The sequence below is a fragment of the Oncorhynchus keta genome, chromosome 28 (assembly GCF_023373465.1).
Source record: "Oncorhynchus keta strain PuntledgeMale-10-30-2019 chromosome 28, Oket_V2, whole genome shotgun sequence".
Lineage (NCBI taxonomy): Eukaryota > Metazoa > Chordata > Actinopteri > Salmoniformes > Salmonidae > Oncorhynchus > Oncorhynchus keta.
Window position 1 is genome coordinate 12,559,276 of NC_068448.1, and position 15,317 is coordinate 12,574,592.

At 41.6% G+C, this 15,317-nt stretch overlaps 2 protein-coding genes across 2 annotated transcripts; one reads left to right on the forward strand and one right to left on the reverse strand.

Moving 5' to 3' along the window:
* The first annotated feature begins 1,009 nt into the window (after positions 1–1,009).
* Positions 1,010–5,018, forward strand: LOC118372731 (lens fiber major intrinsic protein-like). Its single transcript, XM_035758715.2, has 4 exons — positions 1,010–1,369; positions 2,585–2,749; positions 3,167–3,247; positions 3,453–5,018. Exons 1-4 carry the CDS (start codon positions 1,010–1,012, stop codon positions 3,636–3,638), a joined length of 792 nt encoding a protein of 263 aa, XP_035614608.1. The 3' UTR covers positions 3,639–5,018.
* Positions 5,019–7,691: 2,673 nt separating this feature from the next.
* On the reverse strand, positions 7,692–11,375 carry LOC118372729 (prostaglandin E synthase 3-like). The gene is made up of 8 exons (XM_035758712.2): positions 11,162–11,375; positions 9,773–9,886; positions 9,461–9,530; positions 9,208–9,306; positions 8,895–8,984; positions 8,726–8,797; positions 8,536–8,554; positions 7,692–8,341 (listed from the first exon to the last, which is right to left on the reverse strand). Coding segments are annotated over exons 1-8 (486 nt in total). The 5' UTR covers positions 11,164–11,375; the 3' UTR covers positions 7,692–8,321.
* Between the last annotated feature and the right edge of the window lie 3,942 nt (positions 11,376–15,317).

Here is a 15,317-nt window from a genome sequence, read left to right on the forward strand (position 1 = left end):
CACAGACAGGACGAGCAGGGTTGGCATATAGACGCACAGAGACCCACACTCCTCTCCACACAGACAGGACGAGCAGGGTTGCCATATAGACGCACAGAGACCCACACTCCGCTCCACACAGACAGGACGAGCAGGGTTGGCATATAGACGCACAGAGACCCACACTCCTCTCCACACAGACAGGACGAGCAGGGTTGCCATATAGACGCACAGAGACCCACACTCCGCTCCACACAGACAGGACGAGCAGGGTTGGCATATAGACGCACAGAGACCCACACTCCGCTCCACACAGACAGGACGAGCAGGGTTGGCATATAGACGCACAGAGACCCACACTCCGCTCCACACAGACAGGACGAGCAGGGTTGCCATATAGACGCACAGAGACCCACACTCCGCTCCACACAGACAGGACGAGCAGGGTTGCCATATAGACGCACAGAGACCCACACTCCGCTCCACACAGACAGGACGAGCAGGGTTGCCATATAGACGCACAGAGACCCACACTCCGCTCCACACAGACAGGACGAGCAGGGTTGGCATATAGACGCACAGAGACCCACACTCCGCTCCACACAGACAGGACGAGCAGGGTTGCCATATAGACGCACAGAGACCCACACTCCGCTCCACACAGACAGGACGAGCAGGGTTGCCATATTGACGCACAGAGACCCACACTCCGCTCCACACAGACAGGACGCGGTTCTCTATAACTGGACTGAAAACAGCTTACAGAAAACAACATTGCAGATCATTGGAAGTCAGTAAAGTTAGTGACTCCTAGAGAGTTGCATGTGGAACTGTTGTTTACGTGCGGAAGCATCTTTAGGTTTAGGGGCCAATTTTGCTTTGAAGTTTGCTCTCTTTTTTATTTTATCTTACCTTGAAGGCATCACTGAGATAAGTCATTATTGATACGGTGAGCAGAGCTAGCTCACTCTAAAGGAGAATACACATTTGGGGTAGCCATTTGGGCTAGCCTCTTGACTTTTTGGCCACCATGTGGGAGTTCCGGTCCATGTCGTTCTGGCGGGCGGTGTTCGCTGAGTTCTATGGCACCATGTTCTTTGTGTTCTTTGGTCTGGGGGCGGCTCTGCGCTGGACCACCGGGTCCCACAACGTTCTCCACGTGGCTTTCTGCTTCGGCCTGGCCGCTGCCACCCTCATCCAGTCCATCGGTCACATCAGTGGTGGACACATCAACCCGGCTGTCACCTTTGCCTACTTGATTGGCTCCCAGATGTCCCTGTTCCGCGCTGTCTTCTACATCGTGGCCCAGTGTCTGGGGGCGCTGGCTGGGGCCGCTGTGCTCTACTCGGTCACCCCCAACAACATGAGGGGCAACCTGGCACTCAACATGGTAAGATTAGCCAGAGAGAAAGAGGCAAAGCGAGAAGTTTTACTCTGCCCAAAATGTATCCACGAAAATAAGCCCACGAAGTGAGGTAAATGAGAGTGTCGAATTTGGTCAACACAAAAATGTATTGCTAATTTGCTACGTGACAGTAGTAATGGTTAGGTTGTTACGAATGCACTGATATATACATGGACGCATGAGGCATGAGGCAATTTACATTTTTTATGACTATCAGAGTAGTGTCTGTTGTCATAGAGACAGAGGGCTTTTCCATTAAGGGATTCCACCATTTTAAAGTAGTCAACTGGGTGGGGATTCCTATGAGTTGGGAGCAATCAGTCAAATAAGAAGAAAATAGAGTACTTTAAAATGGAGATGAGCCCATGCTGACGCTATGATAGCAGAGATACAAAGATGAGTCCTCTATCTTTATGGCATGTTGTTCACACGTGTATCTGCTCTCTCATTGGCTAGAATTGTCCCACCTTATCTCGCCTCCTCCCGCCTGCCTTCCATCTTTGAGGACAGTATTTCCATTGTTAGAGCAGTCAGTTGACTATCTTGTCAATATAATAGACAATCTTTGGACTACTTGACCCATGACAGGTGAATTCAGTTCAATTGAAATGGAATTGATCCCAACCCTGATAGGAAAGTATTTATCACACATTTCAGAGTTCCATTTTCATCTGCCATTTGAATGAATGAAATGAACTTGACAGGGGATAAAGAACATATGTGTGTGTAACCACAATTAGGTGGTCTATTAGAATTTCCAATTCAGTCTTTCTAACATTGTGAGAATCAGACAATATAGCAACTCAGTTTAAAGGTCCTAATAGAAGGCCTGTGGCAGATGTGTTGGTTATATAACAGTCCAACAGTCTTATTATTTAATAAAACATGGCCAGGGTTGTGGATACTGTTTTTCTTTTACAATGTTAGACGTTATGAATAGGTAATTATACAAAAACACCACTCTTTAGAATGCATGGACAATGTCAGATTTGCTAATGATCTTTTCTCCGTGAGCCATTTTGATGTGTTGAATGTTCAACCTGTTGATTGATTGATTGATTGATTGATTGATTGATTGATTGATTGATTGATTGACTGACTGCTGAAGTGATTCACATCGGCCAGTGGAGCCGATATGACTTCCAAAAGTGAACTGGAACCATTCACTAAGCCGTGTTTGATCTCTGACCCCTTGACCAGCTGCAGCCAGGTATCAGCCTGGGCATGGCCACAACCGTGGAGGTGTTCCTCACCCTGCAGCTGGTTGTCTGCATCTTCGCTGTGACCGACGAGAGGCGTAACGGACGCCTGGGCTCTGCCGCCCTGGCCATCGGCTTCTCTGTTCTCATAGGACATCTGTTTGGGGTAAGACATATTACAAATATATTAAATATATATTTATAGACCATGGATTATATAGGGAATTGTATCGGGGTGAAAACGAGCTTAGACACAGGGTCAACTGGGATGAAGGTGGGGTAAGAGACATAGTCTTGGAGAGAGAGGCCATTATGACTCAACAATATGATCACAACAGCATATATAATAGACAAAAGCTGCCGATTTAGGTTTCGGTCAATTTAAATGATGAATGATTAGATGACGATGACAGAAGCAGTAGAACCTGATTAATCCATCCCTGTGACTACAAGGGAGAAGGAGTGTGTAATCCATTGTTTTGATGTGATTGGTCAGGAGAGAGAGGGCAATTATGATGTTGACCACTGCATATTCTACACTCTGCAACCTAAACATAACCCTGATCCACTGTCCTTCCTGTAGATGTACTATACTGGTACTGGAATGAACCCTGCCAGGTCCTTCGCCCCCGCTGTGCTGGTCAGAAAATTTGTCAACCACTGGGTAAGACCTTTTGTTCACACCTTATGAAGCCACAACATTTACGGCAAGTTAAAAACAAGTTACAATGTGTTGTTTGGAGTTTAGAAATGTGTAATGTGACATATCGCTAGATGAACTCATCAACACATCTCCCTATCTCACTCACTCTCTGTGTGTGTGTCTCTGTCTTCCTCTCTTCCCTCTATTTGTTCTGGTTCTGTGGCAGGTGTACTGGATGGGTCCGATGATTGGCGGTGCTATGGGAGCTATTATCTATGATTTCATGCTGTTCCCCCGCATGCGCAGTCTCTCTGAGAGGATGGCCATCCTGAAGGGTACCAGGCCCCCAGAGGCTGAGAGCCAGCAAGACGCCAGAGGAGAGCCCATCGAGCTCAAGACTCAGGCCCTATAAGCCTGGTGAAAAGGGTTGGCTTTCTGAACTCCATATTCCCCTATTCTGTACACAAACCTCCTCCGAACCCTCAACCCTACCCAACACACATACACACACATTTCTCTTCCTCTCTAACCCACACACCCACATAGTACACACAGACCACCACGACAACTCCAACCTTTCTCACCCTCCTCATCCTTACTCTGCTGATCCAGAAACAGTACATGCTGAATTACTGGGCAGCCAAAGCTATAACCCTCCTCCGACCTGTGAACTATGACCCCCTCCCCTCCTTGGACTGCAGGACAAAGATGGAGGGTAAGAAGAGGACTTGAAGTGGCCACTGAAGAAAGCACCCTGTGCGGCCTGTTGTGTAGGGAGTGGGTCAGTCCTGGCTGACCAGGTGGCTGTAACTGCTCAGGACAGGGGCATCTCTCTCTCTCTTCTTTTCTATCTATATTTTGTAGTCTGCTAGGAGTGTAGCTACAGTAGAGCAGTGAACTTCATGCTATTTCCATTTTTTTATGAAACTTCTGGTACCTGATGTGTATGTTATTATTATGCCCTTGAAGAATTTCTAGGGATTTTTTTCAACTCTAGTTATATTTTCAAGTCATGCGTTGTGTTGTTTGTGCGTGTTTTAGGAGACCATTGTTATTATTATTTATTTTTTTCATGAACAATTCCTTTGTTCGTCATCATGCTGTTTTACAGTACGTAGTTTACCTTTATTTAACTAGGCAAGTCAGTTAAGAACAAATTCTTATTTACAATGACAACCTACGGGGGAACAGTGGGTTGACTGTTCAGTGACACAACAACAGATTGTACCTTGTTAGACTGCAGCCTATTCTAAGGGAAAGAAGCATCTTTTGTCCCCCTCTTCCTCAATGAAAGTTCTGATTCATTACTAGCAAAATATTTAGAGTGCTCCCCTTTTGTCCAAAAGCCCTTCAATTTTTAGCTGTCTTTTTAAAAATTGTTCTGTCTAATTGTAGACTGTCTCTTCTAGGGGAGCACAAACAGTCAGATTTATATGAAAATTAACACACACAAAAACTCAATCTCCATTTCTATTTAAACACATTATCTTGAAATGGTATATTATTTTTCATTTAGTATTACAAAATTTCACTTCTTTGACCTGATGTCTCTCAACTTTGACTTTTTACAGCCATGATAAGTGCCTGAAGACATAAAAGGGTTTCTACTGTATGCAGTTCAGTACCAGTATTATCTGTGCCAGACTGTTATGTTTTACTCTGTTTCTGGAATGCTGGGGGTTTTTCATTAAAGGTTTTGCTGTTACAGCGGTTTCATGTACAGGCGTGTGATAGCTGGATTGGCTTTTATTTTGTGTCATTTTACTCAATAACAAAAAAAATCAAACCCTGACTGGCTTTGTCGTGTGGCTCAAGCTTATTTTATTAGTTGATTGTAGATTATTTCTTATACATATCCTTTAAATCTCTCTTCTGTCTAGGCCGGGGAGAGGTTCTCTTCTCTCTCTAGGAGAGGTTCTCTTCTCTCTCTAGGAGGAGAGGTTCTCTTCTCTCTCTAGGAGGAGAGGTTCTCTTCTCTCTCTAGGAGGAGATGTTCTCTTCTCTCTCTAGGAGGAGAGGTTCTCTTCTCTCTTGGAGGAGAGGTTCTCTTCTCTCTTGGAGGAGAGGTTCTCGTCTCTCTTGGAGGAGAGGTTCTCGTCTCTCTTGGAGGAGAGATTCCCGTCTCTCTCTAGGAGGAGAGGTTCTCATCTCTCTCTAGGGGGAGAGGTTCTCGTATCTCTCTAGGAGGAGAGGTTCTCGTCTCTCTAGGAGGAGAGATTCCCGTCTCTCTAGGAGGAGAGGTTCTCTTCTCTCTCTAGGTGGAGAGTTTCTCTTCTCTCTCGAGGAGGAGAGGTTCTCTTCTCTTTCTAGGAGAAGAGGTTCTCACCTGTCTCTAGGGGGAGGGGGTTCGGTTTAAGGTCTGTTTTTCCCTCCAAACTCAGGTTCTTATAACCTGGTTGCAGATCTGTTTGTGCTATGTTGCCATTAATTTAGCAAGACATCACAAATAGATCTGAAACCAGGCTATGGTTCTTATACCTGGTGGGTAAAAACAGAGGCGAAAAAGAGAGAGGATCGTGTTAACTGAGGCGACTAAATGCTTTAACTTTGTGTTACTGTCTGGGTGAGGATGTGAGGTAAACTAAACGTGCACTTGTATGCCCCCCCCCCGATTCCTTGGTTCCCCTCTTCCCTCCATTCCTGCTTTACCCCCCTTCCTCCTCCCTCTGTTTACAAGGCGGACATTTTGTGTTCTGATCTAATGATGACAGGACAGTTGATGGGATGGAGGGAGGGGTCCTGCATCGTTGAACCAGCTCATTGTGCTATTACACCCCCTTTCCGTTTCCAATGCTTGGTAGAGAAGTAAACTGAACCAGACATGTAAACTGATTCTCCTTTTTACATTCACTTTTATTCCACTTGATTCCCCCAACGATGGATATAATAGGTTTCCTTACTTTTTAAAATGAAAATAATGATGCTTGTATTCCATTGAAAAGCTTTGTGATTTACAGTGTACAATTTTTTTTTTTACCATGATTGTTGAAACTGGATAGATAGACAATATAATTTCAAAGCTATACAATTTCTCCACTTTGACCATTTAGTTATGAAAGGTATGGGGAAAATATGTAATAACCATACGCTTAGATCCTATCAATAACATATTATATACTTTAATAATCAGAGAATCCTGGATTTATAATTTTTATGTTAAAAACTTCCTAAAATTCAGATTTTTCTGTCTTTGTCTGTTTTCTTCTAGATTGAACTGTAGAAAAGAACACTGGAACAGTTTTAGGTTCATTATTACCAATGGGGTGACAGGTGTGCCATTCAGTCACAACATATTTTCCTTGCATCTGCATAATATACATAATTTCTTATCCAATTGTAAAATTTAACCCAAATATAAATGTGATAGAACTCAATGGACAGGGAAATTAAATGTATGTATATTAACAAATTCAAAAAAGATGTGGAATTAATGGTTTGTGCATAATTATTTGAAATGGAGAATATTACAACACAAAAGCCCCAATCAGCAGAATCGAGTGTTTACTCATTTTAGTCCGTGAATGGTGAGCAGTGCCGACATTTAGCATGCTCCTAAACTGAACCAACAATCATTTTGTTTAGAGGAAATTAAAACTTCAAGTGGGACTGTCCAAAAGGTACATTCTCTGGCAGAACATATTGCTATGTTGGTTTCTAATCTGTATAGATGCTCTCAGTACCCTACTCCTGTGTAATTAATATCCAATGATGTATCAATGGTTATATCTGGGTATGAAGCCATGGTATATAGACCATCAACACCACCTGGTGGTCATAGCATGTACTAGCATTCAACAGACATTCTCACATGCTGTAATAACAGATGACCCTTGTTCATGTTGTCATGCCCTTTATATCCCTTTAATCTGTTTAGGTCAAAGATATATTATTCTCACTACGTGCCAAGACACTTTTTAAACCGGACAACAACTTAGTCAGAGACAGTGTAATAGAAATATGTGGAGAAATTCCCACCGCATTTAAACTGATATTTCATCAACATGATCTACGATATAGGTTTGCGAAACCTAGTAGTGCATGTTTTAACGCGTGCATTTATTTTTTTTGTACTGAGAGTTTAAATTAAACTTGGTAATGACAAGTTATTTTTGTTGCGTTTCTGCACCCCTTTCAACGTGGAAGAAATAAACAATTTGCTGCTTGTTTTATACAAAACAGCATGCAACAAATAGAGTTGACCAACGGTATATACTTTTAAAATGTTCTGTATGTACGATGTTAACTAAAACAAAAGCATCCTTGCAAAATGTGATTGAAAGGTTTTTCAATTATAACTTACAATTTATGCTATACTGTAAAATAAGTTTAACATGCATATTTCATTCATTCATTTGTCATACCTTTACAGATGTTAACGTACATTGAGAAAATATTTGTTCGGAGCTAAAACTTGTTTCAATACATTAAGAAAAATAAAACAAAATGTACAGTATGAACAAAAGGGGACATTTCTCACTAAAAAAAAGAAACAACTTTATTGAAAATAGGCAGTTGTTTTAAAACATGTTTTTTCTTCGGTTAGAATTTACAATTATGTTGATATTCAATACGTAACCTCACTGACGTTATTAAATAAAAAGGTGGAGAGTAACTTTCAGACTATCCCATCAGAGCAGGGCCACATTCAGTAGGAAAACATTGTTAAACGTTGCAGATTGAAATACGATGAGCCGACACGATTCCTTCATTCTACATGTCAGTGGCACCTTTGTTCTACATTACATAATTCTATCTGAAAGTTCCATAACACTGTTCCTTGCTGAAGTCACCCCTGGTTGTTAAGTTAAAGCACGGTATAACTGAACCCCACAGCACATCATGGAAACAACTGAATTGTCCATGCAGAATTAGAACAGCAAAGCACAGCACTAAGACATTGGCTGGAGAATGCTCTGCTGCGATGCCATGACGACAGATAGTCTCTCCTCAGTGAGGTTCCTCTGACGTGTTTGGAAAACTGCTGATATTTCCTCCTTTTTCAAATATGGCTACCAACTCAACTCGTCTCTCTCTTCAACCGACCTTTGAGGCTTTCATTTCTTGTCGTCATCGGTTACAGACTTTATATGCACCATTACTCCAGGTCTGGCATCTCTGAAAAAATTACAAATATTAAAATGTAATAAAGATTAAAACAGGTAAAAAGCTAATCTACCAAGTCTACAACATGGCTCATGTGTGGATGGTATGAGACTTATGAACAACTTTCCAATGAAATGCACCATGAAAATGCTATAGAAATTGGCTGCTTGCGTTTAACCATGTGCTAAAATGATATCACAACTTACTTTCATCATCGCTGTCGTGCTGGAAATAAAAACAATATGAGATTCAGTGTCAAAACTGGAAAACTCAACAGAGCAAGAAAGCAAGTAGTTTCTCTTGCAGCCACCGTATATAGTACACTGGTAAATGTTTGCATTTGCCTTGATATATTTGCTGTAAAATGAATTTAGATGACAGAAAATAAACACAGACCTCTTCGAGACCTTCCATACCACCCATGCCCAGATCTGGCATGCCGTCTTCTCCTCCCATCGTATTCATCATCTGAAAATAAGCAACAATCATTGTTTCAACATAAAAATATATATATAATTTAACACATTTAAAACATTACACACTTTGTGCAACGTGACATGCTTGCCTCTGAGAACTTGTCGAAACTGGACAGATCCTCATCAGAATCATCTTCCCAGTCTTTCCAGTTGTTGAAGTCGACACCCAGCCATTGAAACTGTGGGAAAGAAAACAGGACATCCCAAATCAAAATTATTTGAACCAACATTAAAGACAAAATGCCCTTCTTATGTGATCTGAGCCTATTCAAAGCGTCTCAGGGTAGGGGTGCTAATCAGTTTGGCCTTTTAGGAATAAGATACATGGATGGGAGGCCCAGAAATACAGGGCAGAAAAAGTAAGGTAGAATACGTAGTATTGCGCATTGAAACAGTTCCTACTTTTGCCTTGTCTTTTGTTAACCGTGGCCATGCTCTTCCTGCCTCTGCTTTCTTCAGACAACACAACACTGATCTGTCTGTACGTTTGTGCTTCGATGCCTGTAACGAGAGGAAGAGAGATAATCGGTATATTTACAAGTCATTTTGGATGAGGGATCTTCTTTGTCAGCCGATTTAACATCCAGGTCATTGCAGCGGTTTTTCTGGGTCATTGCAGATAGTGATTCTGCAGCTAAATGAAAAACATACTTACATTGGGATCAATTGAGTCGAAAAGGTCCAATTCATTATGGTGTTTGAGGGTTTCAATCCCACCAACACAACTGAAAAGACAAAGTAAAATAGATGGTTTTGTTCATTCAGACAGTAAGGGCCAATAAGATTGATCTTATTCATGGGCTAAAAGGAAGATGATGGTTTTTATTCCAGGATTAGGTTTAAATCTGCGTCCAGGAAACTGCCCCCCAAAGTGCCTCTGCAGTAGGCCTAATTTATAGACAGCTCACAATTTAGCCTAAAATCAGTCTCACTTAAACTACAGTGTGTACCGGGTGAAGCAGCTTACCGGAAATCAAGTTTTGATTTTTCAAACTTCACTTGTAGATCTTTGCTGTCTTCTACCAGGAACTCAATAAAGACAGAGTCCCTTCTGTCATACCACTTCGCTGTTGCTGGCTGCCTATAGGACGTTAGAGAATACTGATTAGTCCGATACAAAGCAGTGATCAATGTCTTCTAGTTTTTGATTATGAAATCCATCCATCCATATTTGGGAAACTGCACCCCATCATTATAGCCTGGGTACAAGTTTGTTTAGCCAACAGTCCACTCTATGTACTCTGTGTCATTATGCCAAATGTTTAGCATGACAGGGAGTGGCGAGGGGAATGATAGTTTAACAGAGTTACCAAGACTACCATCATTAGGGAATAGGGGATACATTTATGAAGGGATAAAATGTGGGAAGGATAGGGGGCTTGTTCCATCTATATATCACTCTGGTTCCAGCCATTCATTATAGATGCAAAACGGAATAATGTGCCACTTAGAAAGCTGTCTACTCATCTGCTACATGCATGGTGAAACAGAAAGCATACACATTTGCTTTAAGCATTGATTAGCTAGCTAAGGTAATACATTGTTTGGTTCATACATCAGGAACATTAATTTATCAGCTGGAGTGTAGCTCCACCCATCAACTTTATTTAATCCAAGGTCATACTTGTCAGGTGGCTCACTGTCACTGGTCTCAAGGGATAAGGCTTCCTTGAATTCAGTGGTTTGATGGCCAAGCCTAATTGGTATTATTGGCAACCAGCTCCGACACCCTTCCATATATCAATTCATGAGCTAGCTAGCAGGCCACATAGAATGTCATGAAACTCCAACTAACAAGCCAGTAGCTAAGAGCCCATTCGTAAGGAAATGGCTCGCTAATACCAATTTATATGGCTCTAGCTAAAACTAGCTAGTCCACGTGATTAAGGAATAACTTGAATAACTAGCTAGCTATGAAGCCAAGACTCCGCCTTGTATTATTATTATTAAAGTATCACTATGGCTCGTGATGATATGGACGAATATCATTGCGCGAGTGTAAAGCCGACATTTCGACTAGTGTAAACTGACAAGCGCGCCATTCATTCCCACTAATCGTCCCCATGCACATGAAGGAGCATAGAGCAGGCCTAGCGAGTTAGTTAGCTACATTTGGCACCCGCTAGCAAGCTATAACATTAACGTTGCATTTCTGTGTCCCATGGACAATATGGAAACTATCATTGCAGCGTTGCTATACACGTATAAAGGTGTGGGCATGCCAGACACAGCCAGCCCTAGTTAAACGCTGATTAAGCTTGAAGCTAGCTAGCAAGCTACCCCGCATTTCCAATAATATGCATCCCATGCATTGCACGCTAACGTTAGCTCCCTCCTACCCCCGTTCCACACGTACATCTCTTGCTATCTATTTCTTCCCACTCCAGACCGCAGTATTAACCACGATGTGTTGTTGGAAATTCTCTTCTGTAGCGAAAAACAAGGCAAAATGTAAATATCAATCCTAGACCAGTAACTGCTTTTTCTCGTTGTGCGCAATGACGCATCTAGAATCAAGTCACGGTGGCCTCGCTCGCGCAGTCCGAAAGAAGTTTCTGGATCTTTCGCTCGTGCAGGGACAAGTCTCTTGCACGCGCTTTACCTGAAGTAAGCTACGCTGTTACCGTGGCAACACACACACACACCCACACACAGAGAGAGTTGATCTGTATAATAATAATTAAAAAAAATAGTTGATCTGTATCACATAATGTCAACTATTTCCCCTGTATAACACCAGTATGAACAGGCGTTACTGGCAGGGTTGTAGTGCTGCTGGAGCGCAAGGAGTGGCGCACCCTTACTTTTTTTCAATTTAAGAATACACTGAGCTGGTAAAACTATTTCTGGAAAATTAATTCTGATAAATAATTCTAAATACATGTAATTACCACTAAAATCCCATGAAAAACGATAGAATGACAAACCAAATAAGTATGTATAGCAGCCTAGAGGTACAGTGCCTTCAGAAAGTATTCATACCGCTTGATTTATTCCACACGTTGTTGTGTTACAGCCTGAATTCAAAATGGATGAAATACAATAAAAAAAGCTCACCCATCTACAGTCGTGGCCAAAAGTTTTGAGAATGACACAAATATTAATTTCCACAAAGTTTGCTGCTTCAGTGTTATAATATATATAATAATAATAATAATATATGCCATTTAGCAGACGCTTTTATCCAAAGCGACTTACAATCATGTGTGCATACATTCTACGTATGGGTGGTCCCGGGGATCGAACCCACTACCCTGGCGTTACAAGCGCCATGCTCTACCAACTGAGCTACAGAAGGACCAGATATTGTTTTGTCAGATGTTACTATGGAATACTGAAGTATAATTACAAGCATTTCATACGTGTCAAAGGCTTTTATTGACAATTACATGAGGTTGATGCAAAGAGTCAATATTTGCAGTGTTGACTCTTCTTTTTTCAAGACCTCTGCAATCCGCCCTGCTGTCAATTAACTTCTGGGCCACATCCTGACTGATGGTAACCCATTCTTGCATAATCAATGCTTGGAGTTTGTCAGAATTTGTGGATTTTTGTTTGTCCACCCGCCTCTTGAGGATTGACCACAAAAGTTCTCAATGGGATTAAGGTCTGGGGAGTTTCCTGGCCATGGACCCAAAATATCTATATTTCACTTTTGTCTTTTGGCAAGGTGCTCCATCATGCTGGAAAAGGCATTGTTCGTCACCAAACTGTTCCTGGATGGTTGGGAGAAGTTGTTCTCTGAGGATGTGTTGGTACCATTCTTTATTCAAGGCTGTGTTCTTAGGCAAAATTGTGAGTGAGCCCACTCCCTTGGTTGGGAAGCAACCCCACACATGAATGGTCTCAGGATGATTTACTGTTGGCATGACACAGGACTGATGGTAGCGCTCACCTTGTCTTCTCCGGACAAGCTTTTTTCCGGATTCTCCCAAAAATCGGAAAGGTGATTCATCAGAGAAAATGACTTTACCCCAGTCCTCAGCAATCCAATCCCTGTACCTTTTGCAGAATATCAGTCTGTCCCTGATGTTTTTCCTGGAGAAGTGGCTTCTTTGCTGCCCTTCTTGACACCAGGCCATCCTCCAAAAGTCTTCTCCTCACTGTGCGTGCAGATGCACTCACACCTGCCTACTGCCATTCCTGAGCAAGCTCTGTACTGGTGGTGCCCCGATCCCGCAGCTGAATCAACTTTAGGAGACGGTCCTGGTGCTTGCTGGAATTTATTGGGCACCCTGAAGCCTTCTTCACAACAATTGAACCGTTCTCCTTAAAGTTCTTGATGATCCGATAAATAGTTGATTTGTGCAATTGTGCTGGCAGCAATATCCTTGCCTGTGAAGCCCTTTTTGTGTAAAGCAATGATGATGGCACATGTTTCCTGGCAGGTAACCATGGTTGACTGAGGAAGAACAATGATTCCAAGCACCACCCTCCTTTTGAAGCTTCCAGTCTGTTATTCTAACTCAATCAGCCTGACAGAGTGATTTCCAGCCTTGTCCTCGTCAACACTCACACCTGTGTTAAGGAGAGAATCACTGACATGTCAGCTGGTCCTTTTCTGGCAGGGCTGAAATGCAGTGCAAATGTTTTTGGGGGATTTAGTTCATTTGCATGGCTGATAGAGAAATTCTAAATTACTCTATGCTTTAATTGCCAAAACCAATTTCACACTCGTTTCTATTCATTAATGAGGTGTAAGTTCATTAATTATACATGAAGTAGATCGAGACCAGTCTTAAAAGTCAGGTAAAGAGCGTTTAATTCCAGAGAGTACTAAATGCTCACACACATTACCACAGGTTATAAACTGAAAATGACGTCAGCGTTTTCCAAACGTTCCGTTTCACAAACAGAGGGCCCCTCTAATTCTCAAGCCTCTGCGTTATCAGCAGAAAGTCAAGGCCAGTCAGCATAAATCAACATTCCCGACCATTTTGGAGATGGCCCGTTCCCACCACCTGGAGATTTGTACAACTGAATGAACTTAAAGAACAGACCTTCATTGTTACTAAACTTCCTGACTACATTATATACAATTGTGAAAGGGAGCAAGAGGGACAGTACATTATAGCATTTGGACTAGTCAGTTTCTGATTGGAATGTATACATAATTAGTCATTTCAAACATATTTTCCTCTATCAATGGCAAAGAGGGACTTTTCAATTAATTGCAATTCATCTGATCACTCTTCATAACATTCTGGAGTATATGCAAATTGCCATCATCCAAACTGAGGCAGCAGACTTTGTGAAATTGTATATTTGTGTCATTCTCAAAACCTTTGGCCACGACTGTACACACAATATCCCATAATGACAAATCTATTGAAAATTAAATACAGAAATGTCTCATTTACATAGGTATTCATGTCCCCTGAGTCAAAACTTTGTAGAGGCACCTTTGGCAGCTATTACTGTGAGTCTTTCTGGGTAAATCTTTAAGAGTTTTCCACACCTGGAACGTTTGCTCATTATTCTTTTTTAAATTCTTCAATCTCTGTCAAATTGGTTGTTGATCATTGCTAGACAACCATGTTCAGATCTTGCCATAGATGTTTAAGTAGATTTCAGTCAAAACTGTAAGTCAGCCACTCAGGAATATTCACTGTCTTCTTGGTAAGCCACTCCAGTGTAGACCAGGTACTGACTGTTACTTGTGATTTTGACCACCCCTTTGTTCAGGGGCACATTATTCCATTTCTGATAGTCACATATCTGTGGAACTTGTTCAGTTTATGTCTCAGTTGTTGAATCTTATGCTCGTACAAATATTTTCACATGTTAAATTTGCTGAAAATAAACATAGTTGACAGTGAGAGGACGTTTCTTTTTTTGCTGAGTTTGTATGCAAATCAATCTGAATTGATAGTTCACTGCTCGGTTTTCTGTTATTCTGTAATAGGGTTTATTGTAACCATGTGTTCAAGCTCATCAAATGGAAGTTGAATGATACACCGTAGTGTAAGCTACAATGAAATGCCTACTCGCTTCTAAAGCTCTCCTTGTGCAATGATAAACTATATGTATTTGTATTTACATTAGGCTACAGCCTAGAAATAGCTATATACCACGTAGTCGTAGTACTATTAATGCAAATTATTGTTTGTTCCCGAAATGGCCGAAAAGCACCACAAGCTGGTTCAGCTTTTAACACCATGGCACGACACTGGCGCTATCCTTCAGCACCACAAGCTGGTTCAGCTTTTAACACCATGGCAAGACACTGTCCTTTCAGCACCACGAAGGGGGCTCCAATCGCTTAAAACACTTGAATATCTGTGATACTCCCACTCATCATTTCTTACTACAAATAGAACATTCTCACAATTGTGCTCGGGTTTACTAAAGTTACAACCAAGCTGAATCAATGTCATGCAAGATCACATAACTAATCATTTTCATTTTTACATAAAACACAACCACATAGCACAGTAGGCCTAGAACTTTACTATTACACCAAAAACACCTAATTTATGAGATTTTAAGATGGTTAGTTGAGGCAGAATTGT